This window comes from Stegodyphus dumicola, chromosome 1, assembly GCF_044657685.1.
Source record: "Stegodyphus dumicola isolate Sdum_Otavi_A_Nest chromosome 1, ASM4465768v1".
NCBI classification, from domain to species: Eukaryota; Metazoa; Arthropoda; class Arachnida; order Araneae; family Eresidae; genus Stegodyphus; species Stegodyphus dumicola.
Window position 1 is genome coordinate 177,678,066 of NC_140768.1, and position 22,768 is coordinate 177,700,833.

At 30.7% G+C, this 22,768-nt stretch overlaps 1 protein-coding gene across 1 annotated transcript in view; it reads left to right on the forward strand.

Annotated features, from left to right (window-relative positions):
• LOC118190766 (chitin synthase chs-2-like) overlaps window positions 1-21,591 on the forward strand; it is a 136,293-nt gene extending 114,702 nt beyond the window's left edge. Inside the window, exons 14-20 of the mRNA XM_085823198.1 lie at window positions 1,722-1,886; window positions 6,813-7,029; window positions 11,229-11,564; window positions 15,202-15,704; window positions 15,815-16,070; window positions 16,259-16,450; window positions 20,458-21,591. Coding sequence (XP_085679324.1) covers window positions 1,722-1,886; window positions 6,813-7,029; window positions 11,229-11,564; window positions 15,202-15,704; window positions 15,815-16,070; window positions 16,259-16,450; window positions 20,458-20,615 — 1,827 coding nt within the window. The 3' untranslated portion in view covers window positions 20,616-21,591. The remainder of the gene's footprint in view (window positions 1-1,721; window positions 1,887-6,812; window positions 7,030-11,228; window positions 11,565-15,201; window positions 15,705-15,814; window positions 16,071-16,258; window positions 16,451-20,457) is intronic.
• The last annotated feature ends 1,177 nt before the right edge of the window (window positions 21,592-22,768 follow it).

The following is a 22,768-nucleotide window of genomic DNA, read 5'->3' on the forward strand; positions in this document are numbered from 1 at the left end:
TTATCTCATGACTTTATTATTATCTGCTTGACAAAATGGAACAGAATTCTTCAGTTCTGTTTGTGCAAGGAATTTCTGTCATTTCTGGACTACAGTTTTCCGGCAAATCCTGGGTAGATCACCAGCAGAACGTCGAACAGAGTCCACAAAGTATGTATCTAAAGTGTTTACTGGCATAATAGTCGCACTTTTTTTTTTTTTTTTTTTTTTTTTTTTTTTTTTTGTCAATTTTTCATTGCGGAAATCTAGATGCGACTATTATGCGAGGAAATTTACTACACAATATTGTACACTTTTGACTTTTTTACTTTCTTGTACGAAGTAAAAAGGAAGTATTGTAATCGCGAAAAGTTTCAGGCATAATATTTCAGGTCAAATATCCATTTTCACCGCTATCGAATGCAATTTAACGATGTTTTTGCGTGACATCCGTACGCAAGGACAGGATAACGGACTCTTTTCCCCCAAAAAAATTATAAAACTAATTTAAAATGAATTCTGAAAAGAATTTTTCGTGGCGTCTTTGCGTACGTACGTATGTATCTCGCATAACTCAAAAACGAGTAGCCTCAGAACGTTGAAATTTTGTATATTAGACTGCTATAACATGTAGAAGTGCATCTTGTAGTTTGGTTGCAATCGGCCGCACCAAAAGTATATAAATATATGTTATATATATATATATATATATATATACTTTGTTACTCGGCTCAGTGATCTCAGTTTTTTTTATTCTTATATGTTTGTAAATTGTACATTTTTTGATTTAAAAGTGATTGAATTATGCTGTTCTTATCTTCCTGTTAAGGTTTTTATGCCTTTAGTAAATCTGTATGCAATATTTTTAGAATTATCAACAATTTAAAAGTTGTTTAAGTACCGCTAAGCTTAATCATTTTTTCGATAGCGGTCATTGCTTGTTTCATTTGAAACAGCAGAATAGTAGATTTGTTGCCAATCTAGAGAAAGTAAGCTTTGCAATAACAAAGATAACGCCTTTTATTATTGCGAATTAAATCATGTTTAATCCTTTCTGGAATTTTTTTCGAGGAAATAAGTGTTTAAGATTTACTTCGTAATTTTTAATATGGATATTTTGATTTTTTATCTGTTTTTGCCTTGTCGCGAAGTGAGAGCTGAATTAATTGAATGAGAAATACTAAATCGTCTGTGAAAAACTGTTTCTTTTTTGTTGTTGTTCTTTGCTTAATTTCTTTTATACATCGTTTTAGATTATTATAGTATTTGAACAGAACATGTGGCAATGTTTAGATAATTCTTAAGATGATATAAATTTTGTGCATTGTGAGTTAAAAAATGAACGAAATGTAACGCTGTTAAGTAAACCTGGCGCCAAAGTGTCGCTATGGTTAACAAATATAGTGAATTTTAAAGAGTGCATTTGTTCTATGGTTGTTTATGCGCTATCGTGGTAGTAGATTTAATTCAATCCAATAAGTTTAAATGAAATGCAAGAAAAAATGACATAATTTAATATTCCGTACGAGGAAGTCATGTGGTGCACAGATCAGATTTTTTAAATTGATAATCATGATATTTGACTTGCGAAGTTAAATTTAATTTATTGCAATCCACAGTAATTTTAAACATTTAAGAGTTTTATTTGAGCAAATTATATTTTGTTAATATTATTAATTAAATTTAATTTATTGTAATCCACAGTAATTTAAAATGTGCGATTCTGATATATATATTCCTAGATTCTGGTGGCTCAGGTAATGAGCGCTGCTTATGCCCTGTTCATGATGGCAGTACTGGTAGGAACTTCTATCCAGTTATCCGAGGACGGCATTGGGTCTCCTTCAGCGATTTTTCTTATAGCACTATCCGGGAGTTTCTTTATAGCCGCTGTGCTTCATCCTCAAGTGAGAAAATGTCATTGTTCTGCATCACATAGCTCGTTTATTATATTTTTTAATGTGAAATTTCTGTAGGGAAAATTTATTTGAAGACAGAAACGCAATATTAACAAAAAATACTCTAAACTTCATGTTTTACAAAAATTAAATGCGTTTCAATTGACGATAATAAAATATTGCTGTCTTGCAGTACTAAATGTTGTGAGTTCAAGAATTTTCAAAATTTCATATTACTACAAGTTTTAATCTTTAGGTGTCTGCTTTCTATCACTTCTCTATCTCCGAAACATTCATCTATCCTATAAAGCTATCTCATTAGCTTTTAATGAGAAAAAAAAAGAGAAATGTTATAATGTAATTTGAACTTTCGAAACTTTATTATTATGAATTTACTAATGCATATGCTTCAGTGGTTAATTATTGTTTCCTAATCGCTGACAACATAAGATAGATTCTTAAATCATAGTTGATTTACTGGAAATCAGTCTAATTTAAATAAGCTTGCATAGTTTATGAAAGCACAGTAAAACTTTCAGCTAGGTTTAGATGCACATTTTCTCTGGTAACCAGAGTAGAACCTGTGTTACTGTTTCGTTAATAATTTCAAAAGTTGCTATTCTTTAAGTAGTGATATTAACTGTTTTGAAGCCGATTACAAGTTACAATTTATTTTACAATTTATATTATGTTATATTTTTATTCATTTATTTATGTTATTATTTACAATTACAATTTACAATTTATTTTTTTACAATTTATATTATGTTAGATTTTTATATATTTATTTATATTATTATTTACAATTACAATTTACAATTTATTTTTATTTATTTATTTTTTTTTTTTACAATTTCCAATTAGTTTTACTTTTTTTTACAATTTACAATTTATTTAATTATTCTTTATAATTTATTTTATGTATATCTGTATTAATATTTAGATCAAGTATTGAATTATAATACCACAAAATTCGACAAGTCTCTGAAAATTAGTTAAGGTCATTGAAAAGACTTAGTTAAGGTCACTGAAAGTACTTAGTTAAGGTCACTGAAAGTACTTAGTTAAGGTCATTGAAAGTACTTAATAGCTATCATACGAAAATTTACACAAAACTTCTAATACTTAATTTCAAAAATTAGACTTCTAAATATATTAAGATACATTTGAAGCAATTAAATACAAAAAAAAAAAAAATGAACGGCATTTTTTAAATTCAAAGCTTTTAAATTTTTCCTTCGTTCAAATATTTCAAGTTTAAAATCTTTATCACCATATTCACGCAATACAGAATTCAGATAGCCCAGCCGTGCCAGGGAAATTTTAACCAAACTAATTGCTTGACCCAGTGTTACATATGTATACATACCGCTTTTAATTTTAAGAGTAAGTCCAGATCGTGGCTGGGTCTATTTGGTACTTCGTTTTGAAATTAATACAGACTTAAGAGATTTATTCTGCTTTCAACTCCCATTTAAAAAAGTTCTATTCAGATTGTCCTTTTTTTAAACCATCCTTTTACGTTCATAAAAGTGAATTCAAACCATTCCATTATCTTTGAGAGAAATACATATGCGAGGTGTTTAAAAGGAGATAGAAGAGATTTCACTTTTGCAAAACGATTATTTCTTATAATAGAAAGTCATATTCTACATCACCTAGCGGGAAAGAATGAAAATTTGTTATTTTGTGTGTGTACTTTGCATTTTTATCTCAGCGATAAATAGTTTCATACCTCATTTCTGGAGCTTTAGTTGAGCAATAGAAACGCACTACTGGAAAACTTCGCTGACGAAGTTTTGAGATAAGATGGGGACATTAATTTTTATTTATCCTCATAGAATAAAAACATCAAAAGAATCAGAGTCTAAAAGCACAACATATGGTCCTCTGGGCGCATTTTGAAGACCTAGCAATAGGAAATGGCTGAAGACGATAACATGCTCTTTCTTCTGTTTCTTGTAGAGGTTGATGGTACTCTTTGTCCTGAGAAAATTAGTAAATTTACGAGTGCATGAAGTTTTCCTCCTTTTTTTAAATCATCCTCTATACATAAATTCAATAAACATCAAAGAAGTTACAGCAGAATTTTAAGTCATTTCAGTTTGCATGACACAAATGTTAAAATACTTATTTATGTGTTTTTAATTCATATCACACACGCTCATGTGAAAACTTAGACGGGCGTATATACTTTTGTAGTATAAAGATGTATGTATTTTCTAGATAATACTAAATAAAAATATGTAAAATATTAAATAAAATTATCCCCAACGATTTACAGATTAAGCATTGACTAAGAATGCAAGTTTTCTTGTACAGAATTTTCTGAATGATTCCAATAATTTGCAACCATAATGTCGAAAAGTTCACGATTCTGTTAAAGAGTGGTACTTTAATTATTTAAGCGATTTAAATCTGTACTTATGAAATAATGCTATGTTTTATATAATCATTATGTTTCACAACTTTAAAATGTTTATTCGGCACGAAACAGGAAAACTTTGTTGATTCAACTTAATTAGGTATAAATATGGCTGTGTGCGATAGTTGTTGATTTATTATATACATCAGACCCGAGAAAACTAAGGCATGCAAGCAATAATCATATTTATTAAAATAGCCTAATATTTTTCTGTCATTTTATACCTCTTTAAGTAAAATAAAGTTGAATCTATAAAAGCTTGTAAACTGTAAGGGCTAGTTTTGTTTAAATCAAGATTGAATTTCGTAGATCTTCCTTCAGTTTGATACTGATTTAAAACAACTGAACAGGGGTGAAGAAACGTGCAAATTTTATAATACTCATCATTCGGACATTTTCGAAAAACTTAAGGATTTTGCTCGAAAAAAGTTGCTTATTTATTCGATCAATCTATATATATATATATATAAATGAACATTTTCTGCACTCCTACGGTCATTTATAAGCGTTATAAGAAACTCTACTAAAAATTAAAGTTTGAAATTTTAAAAAAATGATGAAAGTTCATGTATCATTCGTTTAATCATTCACTGTTGAAAATTATTCTATCTATTTTTATGTTAGAATTTAATTTTCCTAATTGGCAAGAAAAATGCTATCATTTGCACATCCAGCTTATATCATATATATAATATAAGCTGGCTGTATTGATAGCTTATATTATATATATAAGCTTATATTATATATAATATAAGGTATATTATATATATAATATAAGCTTATATATATAATATAAGCTATCATTTGCGCAGCCAGCTTATATTATGATACAGCCAGCTTATATATATATAAGCTGGCTGTGCAAATGAGCATTATATATATAGATAGATAGATATAGATATAGATATAGATATAGATAGATAGATAGATAGATAGATAGATAAGTACAAAAAATAACATAGAAATAGGCCAAAAATTAAAAAGAAAACTTTTTTAACCAGCCCTGTGCTATAGCTATAAGATTGATGTAAATTAAACTTAAAGCATTTAAAATTAAAATTAAATTTCAATCAAAGCAAGGCAGTTCCTCAACAATATTAATAATTGCAACCGTGCAACCATGGTTGAACACTGTATCTAAACATATCAAAACTAAAGTAAAATAATGATTCATCAGTATAACAAATTCGAAAAATAAAAATTCATCAGTAGAACAAACTCGAAATATAAAAACACTAAAAGGAAAAAATATGCAGAATTATAAACATATTAAAGTACAAAAAAAATCTCCTCTTACTGAAACTCTAGTTCAGAACTCATCAGGGAAAGTCGATTAACATATTTCGAAAATATGTTTCGTTCTTCTGGTTCATTTGAAATAAAAAAAGATGCAATTAAATTTTCATTAAAGTCATTAAAATTCATTTAAAACCGAAAAATCGAATCTCAAATGTATCCAGAATTTTACCTACATGCTTTCGAAACACTTGGAAAACAAAGTAAAACATTATACTGTGCCAAATTGATTACTCAAAAAATCGAGAAAACTTTACATTATGGAAGTTGACCATTCAGAAAAACAAATTGGTCAAATAATACTATATGTAAATCCGACGTTCAAACGCAATTACAAATTAAACAGCAAAACAAATATACTTTAAATCAAATTGTCATTTAAACAGCTCTCAAAAATTGGGTGTTTCCCGATTATGCGATTCTAAACTTTCAATACCAAGAAAACGAAACACTTTTCAGTAGAGATTTCTGTAAATAATATAAAATCTAATCTGAGCCTTTAACAGCTAAAATCTGAAAACCTATTTGAAATAAAAATTGAACAAAATGTAAACTTACTGAATTCTCAAGACGACCATCTTTTCCAAACTGTGTTCCTTGCAAAAAAAAAAAAAAAAAAAAGTTGAATTCAAGGTACTCTGGAGAAGCAAGATTTATACTTCTTGTAAAAAGGTTCGATGCGCTAAGGTTCAAGATGTCCAATATCAGAACGTTGGAAGTATTTTCTAAGTGTTTTGAAGTGTTTCGAAAACCAAACACTCTTTTCTAAGTGTTTCGAAAGCGTGTAGGGAAAATTCTGGATACATTTGAGATGCGATTTTTCGGTTTTAAATTAATTTTAGTGTATTTAATGAAAATTTAATTGAATCTTTTTTGGTTTTTGATCTTAAATGAACTAGAAGAACGAAATATGTTTTCGAAATATATTAATTAAGTTCTGAATTAGAGTTTCAGTAAAAGGAGACTAATTTTTTATACGTTTATTAATTTGTATATTTTTTTGCGTTTTTATTTTTCGAGTTTGTTCTACTGACAAATTCTTATTTTGTTTTAATTTTGATGTGACTTTTCAGCCAAAATGCTTCAACAGACCTGACGTATATGAAGCCTTTCAGTCACTTAATTTAATTATAAAAAACTAATTTTTATATAATAACAGTACACTTCCTTTTTCCCCGATGTAAAATACGCTCTTTTTTTTCCTCAATGTATAGGAGTTCATGTGTGTAGTCCCGGGTCTCCTATACTTTTTGAGTATTCCATCTATGTATCTACTTCTCATCATCTACTCACTGGTCAATTTGAATGTTGTCACTTGGGGAACGAGAGAAGTGCAAACTAAGAAGACAAAGAAAGAGCTGGAAGAGGAGAAAAAGGAGCAGGAGGAGCTTTTGAAAAAGAAGAAGAATCCGGATTTACTCTCCTTTTTAGGTACATTTTATATCGTATAATATGAAATTTTATCATTTTAAAATTTTCTTTTACTTTCTGGTGTGTTTTCTTTTGCTAACACACAATTAATCTGCATAATCACATGAATTCATATACACAACAATGCATCAACCAAGCATAAAGTTGAATTTTCTTATCCAGACACAATGAAACCTTAAAAAGCTTATTTTAACAACAATTATGCTTTTTTTAATACTTAATAGTTCGACTGCTTTTTGATTATCTAATTAAATCAGTAAATCTCAGTTGTGATCAGTAATAGCTCAATCATATTTCTATTCCGACTAATCGAATTTGATTGCAATAACTTGCTTGATTTTGGCGAGTGGTATTTTGATAATTAGAGTGGGTTCTGGGGTATAATTATTAATAAATTTCAAAGAACAGTTTTTTAATATCACCTGCTTACATAAAGCAAGCCGAATTTTTGTTTTGTTATATGGAATTCATAACTGTAATTACACAATTGAAGATCGAACAACGAAAATCAATAAAGTTTGCATCGTACAGCATGGACTATCATCAACCGTGCATTAAAACGAAAAGCGTATCTTTTCCTAGGTATTTTCCTTACTCCTTAGACTTAATACCTGTGAGCTACATGGGATAAATGCAGCCTGTAATTAAAAATATAATCTCATCACAAAGAGAACATTTTGGGAGTATATCATGAATTTAGAAAAATATAACTAGTCAGTTTATTAATGTTTAGCTTTTACAAAGGCATTCAGAAACTTTACGAACGGATTCAGAAGACATTCAGAAACTTTACGAACCTTTACTACAAGTACAGAATGTATTTTATGTAAGTGATGAAATAGTTATAATTTAATTTCCCTAATCTTGAATACTTATGAATTCGTTTGTTACGAAATTACGAAAAAAAATTCGTTACGAAACTTTACGATATTTGTTTGAACCCAAAATCTAACGAATTTTTTTTTGTGGAAATTTTGAAGCCTTTTACAAGGATTAACACGGCGGAAAGATTTTTTTTCTCTCTGTACAATGAATGTTAAATGCAATTTTAACACGTAACATTGCACAGTATAATAAAACATTTAAAAATTAATGCTAGGAGCTTTACGTTTTACTAAATATTACTCAACACAATTTTCTGAGATAAATGATTACACACAACGATTAAGAAATTTAGTATAAAATTTGTGTTTTATATCAAGAATCAGTTCAATATTAAAAATATTTTTAAGAACTATATTACAGACATGTCAACTGTTATATTTTATCTTGGTTACTTGTATGCAGGGACAGCGATGAAAACTGAAATTTAATGAAGAATAGCTTATAATCATATAACCCTTATGTTAGAAGTTCATAAATTTCAAATTGGTTACAAATAAGTGAAATATGAAGTATAATAAGTATGAAATTAAAGAAATTGCAATAAAGGATAAAATACAGAAAAAAATGAAAAACCTGCAAATAAATATGTTAAATGTAGAAAGAATGACATAAGCAAAGTAAATTTTATAATTTAAATTTAAACAGAAGGAAAACATTCGTCCATAAAATGTTGAATTTGCTTCATTTGAAACATGCTTAATAGAATTGGATTATTCAATTATGGCAAAGCACACGAGGGCTATCTGCCTAATGTGAGGGATGCCTTCGGGGAGGACTTTCTAAGGAAAACTGTCTCGTATACGCGTTACACATGGGGAAAACCTCGAAAACATCCATGCAGCCGGCCCGTTCGCGGGATTCGAACCTCGGACCGAACTACCAGTGTTCAGCGTCTTTACCGCTCGGCCGCTGGTGGGCCCATGCTTACTAGTTAATTATTAATAATTGCGTGCCGAGTTCAGCTTCTAGAGTCGCGAAATTTTTATGAATTTCTTGAAGTTAGAAATATGACATATTCATTCATCTTAGTGTTATATAAATATGGTATAAAAACAAATTTTAGTTTGATTTCTTGTCAACTAAAACTAAATAATGCTATGGAATGTTCGGTTTTCTATAAAATATAAAGTGTACTAAATAGAACATTTTAGGAGCAAGAAAATTTTAAATTATTTTTCATCCAGTGAATTAATTTATAAACTAATTTATTTGAGGTTCTAATCTCGGCAAACGGACTGGCTGCCATGGGTGTTTTCATGGTTTTCCCCATATGTAACATGTATATGAGCTAATTTCCCTTAGAAAGTCCTCCACGAAGACATCTCTCCCCTTAGGCAGATAGCCGTCGAGTACTTTGGCATAACTAAGTAAACCATAAACTAATTTATAATAAACCAAATACGATCTAGTTGCCTATTAAGATATTGTTACCTAGATAGGTAAGCATAAGATAAAATTGTGCATATAAAATAACAAAAAAAATATGATCATTTTTGTTATAGATTTTTCAGAATTACCAAAATGAAATTCAGCTCTTCCTTTCTTTTCTTTTCTCACCCCGCAAAACAGCCAGTCATACATAACATAGTTGAATTGGTCCCCCCTACATATTAATTTTACAAGCAAAATATATTCCTTTACTTGCCATTTAGCAATCTAAAAAAAAACGTGATGTAACTAACACATGACCTCCCCACATTTCCGTATTCCATAACAACGAGCTTTATGTAAAGCATTACAGAGATGTGTTATGGTTTATATGTGTATGTTCATTGCTGTAAAACTATTAAGAGCTTAAAGTGTCACTTCCGGTTGTCCATTAAAAACTGTCAGACAGAGGTCATTGTTAAAATAATAAATGTTTTTAATGATTATTGTTAAAATATGTTGCTGGGGTAGGGGGTTCTAATTCGCATTAATTCCCCGAAAGCTCACTACCGAATTTTCGGACTGAAAACATATTCATTCATCTTAGTGTTATATAAATATGATATAAAACAAAGTTTGTTTAATTTCTTGTCAACTAAAATAAACATTGCTATAGAATTTTCAGTTTTCTATGAAATATAAAATGTTAGTTACATCAGGCAAAATTAAACAACGAAGCTTTAATGCGTAAATAGAACTTAATAAGAGCAAGAAACTTACATACAAACTGTGCATATGTTGATGAGAGAGAAAAAACGGTCATTTTTAATAAATTAATAATAAATTTTATATATTTCTTCGAAATGCATTCTGACTCTGTTATTGAAATTTTCTTTAATTCCTAGCAGCGTGAATTTTTAATCCAAAGGGACTTTGTCCCTGAAGGACTATTGTTTTCGTTTTGCGATTTTGCGTTGAATCGCCATAAATGTCCGTTTCACTTTTGAAACTGTTGCCACCAAATGTGCATTATGTTTGAAGAAATTAAATAATGAAAAATCTGCATAAATTAACGAATTTCTGAGTAACGAACTCAACGATTTAAAAGCAAGCCATGGCAACACACTATGGAAAAAAAAAAAAACTTTTTTTCTCCAGCGCGCGGAAATGTGTATCGGTAAACCTAAAGATAGGCTCGTTTTAAAATTATTTTGCGGCATTGCTGTTGAACTGAATTTTATGGTTTAATTGCAAAGAACATGATAATTAATAAATAAAGGTAACACACAAAACGCCCCTTTGAACGTAATTTAAAATCTGAAACCTTCCAGATTTTTTTTTATTTTAAGCTGTTTTTGTATTTATTATAGTAGATTTCATTTAGTGTATTTTGATTGACGCACGTAAAGATTAGAAGCTGAGATTATTGGCTCTAACGAGGCTTAAGATCTTTCGTATATCTTCCATGTTATAAAAGTACATTATTTTAAAGTAATTTTATCTGACATTTTAGCAAATCAATTTCTTAATGATATTTTGCAACAAGTGTTGCTTTATAGCAGTACGGCAACAAGTGATATATACTATCATCCTGCATTAATAACAAAATTTAATCACAGTGATTAGGATTTGTAGTAAGTTTGCTCTCTCTATATATGTATATGCATAAATATTGTGTGTGTGTGTATTGTTTGTATGTGTATTCTTTTAGTTTTATTCAAAAGGAAATTAAACTCTTCCAAATTATAACTCACTTTTTTTATATTTTCCTTTCATACAATTTTCAATTTCGCCCCCCCCCCCCAAGTTGAGTTTTTATTTTATTTAGCGATTATAAGATTTTATTTAGATGTTATGTGCAGCTTCTTGAATAACAATATTTCCTGTAATATGCTAGAACATTATGTGAAGATTTCAGATTGCAAGTTCTTTTATTACTATTTTAGGTCTTGGAGGAGGCGACAACGAGGAGGGAAGCATCACGCTCAGTTTGGCCAACCTTTTCACCTGCAAATTCTTTACGTACCCGAAATCCAACGACGACAAGGTCCATCTTCTTCAGATAAGTGAGCAGCTTGAGCAGGTGAATAAGAAGATCGGGAATCTCGAAAAGCAGTTAGAACTCTCTAGGGTTATTCCTTTCCGTGGCCGAAAAACCTCAGTAGGTGGCAGAGGATCGGTCAAGTCAGCGTCCGAAGCTGGATTGGTGCCTGTAAATGAGAACGATGCTGATAACGCAGAATTCAACTCGGATTCAGATGAAGAAAATAGCGAAAGATTAGGTATGTGGGGAAATAACTTTTAAACAGATCTCTTCTTAATAAATGGATTATTTCTTTGTTTTTAAAACTAAGCCTAAGTAGTATTAAAACTGAAAGCAAAGAATGAAAGTGCGCTCGATTATTTGCTTTCAGATTAATCTAATGTTACATAGGAACTGAAGCTGAAAAGTGTAAATTCATCCAGTCTTTCGCCATTCACTTTATCTTCTCTTTTTCCTTTTCTTTAAGGGATATGGCAAAATGGGTAATGAAACTCATAAAGATTTAAAAACGTGTGATTTGTAAGCATACTAAAAGCTATGTACGGGAAGACCTTATCTAACATTTGAGCCTTCTAGATAAATAAAGTGAGATGAATAGTTAAACAGGCAATCTTCGTGTAAGTAATAAATTAAAAACATGAAAATAATAATAAATATAATAATAGCCATATAATAATAATAATAATAATAATAATAATCTTTGAATCCTCCCCAAATCTTTGAATAAAATAACCCGTTATTTTATTTTGCTAAAATGTTTAAAGATTACCATTATAATTTTATTTAAACATTTCATCTACTACTTGCGTCATTTTTTCGAGTAGATATTGAGAGCATTCGGCGTACGGACGCATACAAGATTCAACACACACAAGCGATGTTTAATTGTGCACAAGTGCAATATATAGAACTCGCAGCTTTCATCAACGAACATGTTACACATGAAGCTATAAAGCTGTTGCTAAAAATCTATGCTTTTAAATGCTCTTTATCTTCTTTATAAATGGAATTAAAATCCATTTTAGTCTGCATTTTAGTGCACCGACTACTGAGAACTTTCTGCGTACATCCAATATTATAACTTGTGCTTTATCTTTTTTAAAACTTCTTGTACTTTTATTTCCTAATTAAATAATAAATTAATTCTTGTACTTTTATTTTCTAATAAATTATAAAGAGAGCATATTGATAATAACAGTTGATATGCACCCTAAATTATGACAAAAGTTTTCATGGTATGTTATCAAATATTTAATTATTTATTAAAGTTTATCTAAACGTGTAAAAGAAAAACTCAGTACTTTCTTGATAAAGTGGCCACCGCACTTAGTCGCCAAAACTGGCAAAATTAAACAACGAAGCTTTAATGCGCAAATTTCAAATGTAGCTAAATTCTTATGAAATGATCGCTTTAACAAGAAAGTAACCAAAGATAATTACTTATATTGCTTTAATCAATGCATCATCAGGTTTGCAAATAATCTTAACGGGCCCACCAGCGGTCGAGCGGTAAAGTCGCTGAACACTGGTAGTTCGGTCCGAGGTTCGAATCGGGAACGGGCTGGCTGCATGGGCATTTTCGTGGTTTTCCCCATGTGTAACGCGTATACGAGCCAGTTTCCCTTAGAACGTCCTCCACGAAGGCATCCCTCCCCTTAGGCAGATAGCCCTCGGGGCTTTGCCATAATCTCACACACGCACACGCAAATAATCTTACTTTTGTCTTCACTGTTTGAAATTCAATCTTATATAATAAGCTCTCATAATTTCCGCCCCATTCATTTCATATTTGCGGAATTTCTTTTCTCTTTTTAAAACGCAAAAACTGGAGCTTCTTAATATCCATGAAATTGTACGCTGATTTAAATACTATATTTAATATTTCTGAAGTAAATTATTGATACCACTTTCCATTTGTGCCATTAACCATGCTTTTAGTACCAGTTTGAGATGTACTTATTCCGTAATTCCATGCCATTTTCGTATCGCTATGAATACATGTTTTAAAAGGAATTATCAGAAATTTTACAGATACACAGGATATTTTTCAGATTCGGAAATTTTATAAATACAGGATATTTTTTAAATAGTTATAACCTAAATTCCTGCCAAAGTTATTTGTAAAATAATTATCTATGAATTGCCTTCGAGCAACATCAAGCCAGGCAATGGATGTATAATTTCCACCTCGAATAAGCAAAGGTTACTAATTGTTAGCTACTTTTTCTTTTACTAAACTAGTAACTCTTAAAGTATTTATTATTTGCCTTTCTTCAGGTCTACAATTGAGACAAATTATCAGTTTCTGTTATTTAAATTTCCAATTAAAAACCACTCTAGGTTAGCTTTTATTGTTTAAAAAAGAACGTATTGTAATATTTTATTATTTAACAAATCATTATATTTATTATCCTTGTTATTGGAGTGGCAACGCTATATTTGTATCACGTAACCGTTGCTCAGCAACGTCAGAGGTTGTTTAAAATTCTTCTTCTTCTGAAAGTTTTACCAGTAGTAGATGTATGAAAAATTGGTACTTTTCCGTTTCGCCGGCGTAAATCTCGCCAAGCAGACTTTATTAGCGACAACACACGGTATACACATAAAACACGTTAACAAATGTTAGTTCTAAGGATTTTTTATTTTGATGGCATAAACATTTTAATATCGTTTAAAATTTTGTAAAAGGGCAATAAATAAAGACAATAAATTTCTAAAACGAAATTCATTTATGAATTTACTATGCTTCCATGGTACAGCATCTTGATTCGCCGGTTCATATCACATGACTCCAAGTGATCTCATCTCACGTAAACTAAGCTACAAAAATCTAATTCTCTCATTAATTTCAAGTTATTAAATTTCAAGTTATCCAGTTATTAGTTTATTCTACATTAATTTCAAGTTAAATCTTAATATGGAATAGAAGTTTAAATGCAAGAATCATATTTATTCGCACGAATAGCTTACTCAGAAATTATGTAAAACCGCAGTACTTTACTTCGCTAGTGCATTCGCATTAGAATTGATTGAATTTAACAATTTACTTTGCCTTTTCTGTATTTTTACCTTCGGATGAGCAGTGTGATTGTATCCTAATTGATTTAACTACCGCAAATGGCCGTAGGACATAAAATTGAACTATCTGGTAAAAATTCTATGCAATTTTATTCCAATATTGAAGGAAACAATTAATCTGATAAAAAAATGGCTGCGATTTGTTTTGAAAATGAGGCGTAAATGGTTACCAGCGGAGATATTCCGTTTGGCATCGGTTGTACCATTTTCGGCGACTTATCGCTTGCGCCGGAAAACGGAAAAGTACCGAAAAATTTATAACTAAAAGATTGTATTCAAATTATCTATCTCCATAAACTAAAAATAAAATTTATGTTTTACTAAGAAGATCATCTGTTATTTTGTTAAACACTGCAAAATAAGTTACAGTATATTAAGTGCACAGAAACACATTTAGAGCTTGCTGGTCTTATTGCTTTATTACACACTTCTCAATTTTCAAGTTAATCTACATTAATTTATTGAATTCAACTTTATTAATAATTAGATAATTGAAGTTTTAATAATAGAGGGCGAGATCTCATATTATTTTCAAAAAGAACTCAAGCTTCGCCAAATATTCTCATATACTTGATATTATTATACGTAATGATATCATGATATTCATAGGGAAACATTAGTGTCTGAAAATTATATATGGTTTCTGTAAACATTTTAATCCTTTCCTCATGAAATAATTCAATGTAGTAAGAGAAAGAGAGATATAAATGCTGCATCCAAGACCTTAGAATATTTGAAATAACTGAGTACTTCAAAAGAATTAAAATTTGTTTAATATATTAATTTTCATTCTACAGAACCCAAGCCAGAACGAGACGATCTTATTAATCCTTACTGGATAGAGGATAAAGACCTGAAAAGAGGAGAAGTGGAGTATTTGTCTGCTGCAGAAATGCAGTTTTGGAAGGATCTCATCGAAAAGTACCTGTATCCGTTAGATAATAACAAAGAACATCAAGCCCGAGTAGCTGCTGAGCTCAAAGAACTGAGAAATAAAGTAGTGTTTGGATTTTTCATGTTCAATGCTCTTTTTATCCTAATAGTATTCCTGATGCAACTAAACAAGGACCTACTGCACTGGGACTGGCCTCTTGGTGTCAAAACAAACATAACTTACATTCCTGAAACTAGCGAGGTACGAATCGACAAAGAATACCTTCAGTTAGAACCCATTGGTTTGGTATTTGCCGTTTTTTTCGCCTTGATATTGATTATCCAGTTCACTGCTATGTTGTTTCATCGTTTTGGCACATTATCTCACATCATGGCCTCTATAGAACTTGGTTGCTTCAATCAAAAGGTATAAATATGATTTGACGACTATGATAAATTATTTAAAAACTGTTCAATAAGCCAATATTTTCCTTAAAAACATATTCTATAAAAACGTCAATTTATATTTCTTTGCAGGTTGAGGACATCAGCGATGATGCTTTTATAGACAAAAATGCCGTCCAAATAGCCAAACAGTTGCAGCGTTTGCGCGGTATCGATGATGACTCCAAAAGTGAGGATTCCTCTTACGGCGACAGATTGGCCAGGAGGAAAATTGTCCAGAACTTGGAGAAGAGAAAAAACCAGAAGAGTCGCATTGGCACTCTAGATGTTGCATTTAGGAAACGATTCATGAACATTAATGCTCAAGACCCAGGGCACAAAGTGGCAGGTGAGTTTAGTGTACATAGTTACAATGCTCCACATTTAGACACTTTATCTTTCTTAAAATCACCCAAATTCTAAGCATTTTATTCTTGAGGAAGTAACTCCATTTAAAAGAAGAAAAAAAAAAGTCTATTTAATATGTCTTCCGTTGAACTTCGCCCTGCTGACAATTTTTTTAATTTGCTTTTCCAGCAACTCCCGTTTTAAGTGGTCTACATCATCTAGGACGTAACCGAGAGACGTTAAGAGCTCTAGAAATGCGTAGAAATTACATCCTAGGAAGTAGTAACAAAATGGAGACACTCGGAGCAAAAAATGAATATGTCCTCAGAAACGGTAGATCTAGGACCATGGAAACGAGAAGAATTGAAGATTTGTTTGCAGGTGAGAATATATGATCAGTTCGTTTTATGTCAGATGTTGTTTTGATTTTGTATAGATTTCTTAAATTAATGAAATTGCTGATAAATTCTGATTACGACTTCAGTTAATATACCTGAAGCACTTACTGTGTACATCTTATAAATAATACACTTTTCTTCTCTGTTAAACTTAAATAAGTCCATTATAAATGACATTTAGAAACTCCTTTTTAAAAAGTTGCTGAAAGTTAAATTTTCTTTGACTAGTATCTAATTTTTTTTTCTCCTAAAACTTTAACTGAAATATTAAAAATTCTCATCACTGTTGTTCTGAAAATCTCACCGAGTAAGTTTACTATAGCCTCCTGGACCAGTTTTACTGTCTCCTAGTGCAGATTATTTTCTTAGTACTGTTGTGTCGTTCAAATGGATTATAATAAAATAATATAACTATTTCTAAGACACAGCTTCCCTCTTTCAGTAATAATAATAAAATAAAAAAATCTGAACAGTTTCAGATTTTAAACTACGTCCAAAGGGGCGTTCTTTAAATGTTTTGTGTGTTACCTTTATTTATTAAATATCATGTTCTTTGCACTTAAACCGTAAATTTTAGTTCAATAGCAAAGTCGCAAAATAATTTTAAAATGAGCCTATCTTTAGAATTTTCGATACACAGTTCGACGGCGCTGGAGATAAAAAGGTTCCCTTCCCCCGTAGAGTGTTGCCATTGCTCGCTTTTAAATCTTTGAGTTACTCAAAAATTCGTTAAAGTTTTACAAAATGTGAAATCGATAATAAAACAAATTCCAAATTTCAAATTTGGGATTTCAGATGCGCCCACATTTGCAGTAGGATTACGTCATTCAAAATTGGATGGCTCTAGATACCGTTGTTTTATCACAATGCTTTAAATATACTTACATTTATGCAGATTTTTCATTATTTAATTTCTTTAAATATATTGCAGGACTCTAACATTTTGTGGCAACAGTTTGAAAAGTGAACCGACATTTATAGGAGTCCGACGCAATATACCAAAACGAAAGTAATAGTCCTTCAGGACTCAAATGCCTTTGGACTAATAAATAAATTTTTTAATCTGTGAAAGTTTTTAACGATCGTCCAAAAAGGCTGTTTTGAAGTTTAATATGGTTTATCGATAGAGATTATCAACAGACATGGCCCAGATGGAATAGCGAAACATTTTATAAGATATTAGACGACTGCGCATTTAGACCAACGTGGAAGCATTATATATCTGTATATTTAAGAGGTGCCGAAATATATAATGTAATTTCATAAAAATATTTTATTCGTTTAATTAGATGTATCATGAATTAAATACATTTTTATTTAAATCAGTCAGCTTACAAAGTAAAAAAATAATATTTTTAGAAACTAAATTTGTTGTTTATAAATAGTTTAGTTTATTAATTAATAACAGATTAAATATGAAAAAATAAAATCTTACTCTTTTTCGAATTGCAACAGATTCGAATGAAAAATGAAACAACTCAAAATTGCGTTTCGAGATGAATAGCCCTTTTGGGTCAAAAAGTATTTTTAAGGGTAGTAGGTTTATAAATTACAGTGAAATAACAATGTAAAAAAATCAACGAAAATTTTGACTGATCGAAAGTCAAAAAAGGAATTTATAGCAGTTACATGCCCGCACATAAAAGGAAATGAAAAACGAACAGTTACAGTGAAATTAATAATAACACACATTAAATGCAAGATTTTTAACTACGCAAATTCTAAATCAATATCTAGCCGTTATATGTCTACTAGAAAGAGTTCCTACCCATTTTGGCAACTGGAGATAAAGTATATTATACCAATCATAATTAAGTTTTAATAATGGTCACGTATATTCTTAGTCGTAGACATTTCATAGTCAAAACACTTCATGGATAGTTCAATCAAGTTTTCAAATAATACCTTGTTTATTTTTATGAGTTAGAATTCAGATTGCTTAGACAAGATTCAAGGGGGCAAAACATGCAAAAATCAAAAATGAATGAAGAAATTTGCATCTTTCGCTGCATCATGATTAGGAGGTTGGTGCAACGAAAGAAGTAAATAAATCAGCTTGTTTCTAAGTCAATAAAGACACAAATTGAAGTTTAAAACTTAAAGTAATCTAAGTAAAACAATCAAAGTAATTTGTGTCTTTACCGACCTAATTACTACAGACCGAAGTAAGCAGTATAAAAAATTGCAGAATTATAGCATAAAAAAATTGTAAAGTGGATCAAAATATTATAATGAGCAGACCGATTCGAAAACCCAAAATAAAACATGCAAATATAAGCAATCCGGAGCATAAACAAATAAAAATATATGTAAATTTTGAAACCATACAAATGGTTTTTTTTTAGTCTAATGGTTCTTTTTAGTAGTTAATGGAAGGGGAAGAAGGGTAGGAGAGCCCCAAGAAGTACTGTTCCATCAGTGTAGCTTGAAACATCCGTATAATACAAAAAGCTTCTTGACATTTGGTAAATGCGAGCAAGGATAACTAAGGATTTCTGTTTTAAACTGATTAAAAAACCTGGTCTATCTCTTTATCATCTCTTTACGTAATTGTCTGTTATTTGAGACACTAAGTCAATGAGTTTTCATCTGGTATGCAGTTCAATACATACAAAATTAAACGAAGAATCAAATTAAATAACTCATCATAATTTGTGGATTACAAAGATAATAGTAATTTAACAGAACTTAATTTCTGTTCCTTAAAGGTTGCAAATTAATGTATCACAAAATTCTAGCACGATACTTGATAAGTCAAAAATAATCCTCTTACAGATGATCACAGCAAACAATTTGATTGGCACATATTAACCTGCGGCGCATCAAACTAAACTCTGGCTATCTGAGGTTCTTAACACATTACAAATATTCTAAGCAAGATTCTTTTAACAAATGATGTATAATCACTCTATAATTGGTTTCAATCCACACACGTTGAAGGATATTGGATGTAATTGTTACTACGGCGTGGTTAACATCAATTTTTAACTCATTATGGTCTCAGTAACGATATAAAAACCATAACATACATATGAAAAAAAAATTTCAAGAGTTTATGCCTGTCGAATTTGGAAGTTAGGTGGGAAAGCACTGTCATTTGCTCCTTACGGTTTATATATATGCCACGTAACTACAGAATCTCTCATAGAGTTTGTGCAATATGTAACAAATTTGGATTACGAAGTTTAAAGTATCATAGGTGGGTATATGCAGATTACTTTATAAGGAATTTCTCCCACCTTCTTAGCATGCCTTTGTAGTGTAATAGTCAGCCCGCTGGCCGCGTATTCCAGAGGTCCGTCGTTCGATTCCTGGTGAGGGCGTTGCTCATTTCACGTATCTCCTGTTTTCAAAAAATACCTAATGTGTCTACATTGACGCCCGAACAAAGAAAGGTGGTGGAGGATGATTCTCCACACCTAGGATTTGGCGATCGGATCCCCTAAAAGCTTAGACGCTCTTTAAAAGGGGGAGTATATAAGGTATTTCTTCCGCCTTCTTAGCATGCCTTCGTAGTGCAGTGGTCAGCACGCTGCCCGCATATTCCAGAGGTCCGTGGTTCGATTCCCGGCGAGGGCGTTGCTCATTTTTCATCTTTCCTGCTTCCAAAAAAATTCTTATGTCTCTACAAATTTTATTGTCATAATCATTTGTAATATGATGATACTTTTTTTGTCTTACCTTTATCAACTTGGTTGCTCGCACAGTTATCACTTACTGTCAACGCGCACCTATTTATATTCGTTCTTAAACTCGGTTTTGTATCACTAAATTTAAGAATATAACTAATTCATAAATTTTGAATAAATTTTGTTAATAATAATATGTTCATCTATTAATTTTATAAGCGTTTTCAGAACTATTTAAATTTAAATAAAAACGTTTCTAACGTCATATGTTGTGTGCCTTACAGAAAATTTTTATTATTAAACATTTGATTTTATATTTTATTCATATAATACAATTAAAAAATATAACTTTTAATTCTAGGTCGCCAAAACGGTAAAGTAAATCCAGCTATGAGCGACGACTCTGATGTAGAAACAGGAGGTCGCAATCTCAGAATGGAAACCTACGGATCCAGAAACAGCCTTTCGAGCTACAGAGAGGAATCAGAAGCTCCAAGAAGGAGGCAAAGCCACATGTGAAAGTGTCTGATATTGTCGCTTTCTGCCAAATGGACAATCCACTGGTGCTACTTAACCGAAATATGTCGTCTTCTAATATTGACGGAATCGAGTACGTAAATATCTGCAGATGCATTACCTTCGCCACACTTTCTCGCTTTGCTTGATGATAGCCAGATATCTACCAGCTTTATTTCGTCGATTAAATGAGAAGACATCTATCAAATACCTTTAAAACGCAAAGTGAATTGCTGATTAAATGTATTCATGAGTTCGATATGTTAGTGTCCAAAATGTTTCCTAAAACATTGTGATATAAATATTTTTTCTAAGGGAGGACACCTGGAATCTTTTGAACTAGAAATAAAAAGTGCCAATGGCAGGGTGGTTGCAAGTGACACATGAGTATAAATATGCGCTAATTTAACTAGCGCATTCTTATTCCATACTTAAATTGCTTTTACTTTTATTATCTACATTTGTCTTAATAAGAATAATTTTCTAAGAATTTTATATTAACGGGAATTTCTAAAATGGAATATAGCTTTTAATATTTGATATTTTTATTCAAAGGATGATGATAACGAAAACTTACTCTTCTATCAGCTACTTATCTTAAATTATTCATAATGTGTAACATAATTTATTTTCGTGCGTGTAAATGTCATTGAGTTAAATAGATTATCTAAGATTTTAAATATTTTTATTATACTTAAATAATTCTAACCTTAAGTGTTAAAATTGCCTGAGTTGCAAAATGTACAAAGTAAATTTTTGTATGTAAATTTGACATTCTTCTAATTTTTTCGTAAAGAATCTTTAAAGTAAAATGCATCCTTCCCTTAATTTGTGAAATGGAAAATTTAGAAAACAATAATTTGTAGCTGAAGTTTAAAAGTTTGTAAAATATGTATTGTATCAAATCTTTTAAAGTTTCTTGAAGAAGCAGCGAAACTTGTGATTTTAGTAGTTTAATAAATATATATTCTTTTTTAAATGGGTCATTTTTATTTCTGATTTATCTTATAATGAACTAAAACGAGAAAAACCTCAATAATCTTTCTCGATACTACTATACATGTTAAATAAGATATACAACTTTATCTTAAATTTAGATTTCATAAGAATAAAAGCATGTCATAAGAACAAGTAAAAATAATTGCCCTTTAAAATAGATTATTCATTAGCAAAGGTTTCAATTTAAAAATCTTTACAAGATTATTTTTAAAAAGTTGCAAAAATGGCCAAGTATTTTATTTAAAAGGTACAGTTCAACTCGCTTATAACGAGCCCTGATTTAACGAGAACCCGGATTTAACGAGGAAATCGAAAATACTTGGTTGGTACAACATTACGTCTACGGGAGCATAACTAGCTTTTAACTAGCAAACCCCGGTTATAGCGAGTATTAGTTTTGTGATTTATAAAATTTCTATTGACTTCCACCTCTCCAGCTCAGCTAATCCTTTATTGTAAAAATTTCTTTAACATTCCGAAATCAACCGAAAGTTAGTGATGAGTCGTAAATTCTGCGCATACATGAAGACGGCCTTTTTTATCTTTGGAAGTGATCAGGATTGCAATTTTACCACCAAATTTTACAAGTGCTTTTCAGCCAATAGGTCATGAGAAGTTTTAAATCAAGTTTCATAAGACTTGATGATTCTGATGCTTCTCCACAGGAAAAAAAGAAAAAAAAAAAAAAAAAAAAACCTCAAATGCTAATGTAAACGTATTCGAAACGATGCGTTTAATGAACGATGCATGGGAAAACGCTAGATCAACATGCACTGCCAATTCTTTCGTAATGCTTGATTGGACATTTCTCAAGAGGGGCTAATCACTGAGGAAAAAGAATCAGTGAGAAGTAGACTTCTTGGAAAATTTGAAAATGAGTAGAGAAGAATTTGAAAATTATCTATCTCTTAACGCCAATGTTATCACTTCCCAGCTCGTTATAAGCGAGTTTGACTATATATCGTTTTACATAAGAACTAATGGTGCTACAGCTATGAAAGGAAAAAAACTGTTCGATTTGTGGAACTAATCGAAAATAAATTTGAAAGCTTGCTTTTATCGTTTCATTGTATCGTACATGAAGAAAATGGAAAACGATCGAAATATGAATATTTGCAGTTACATTCCGAAATACGATGCTTAAACCAAGGCAAAGT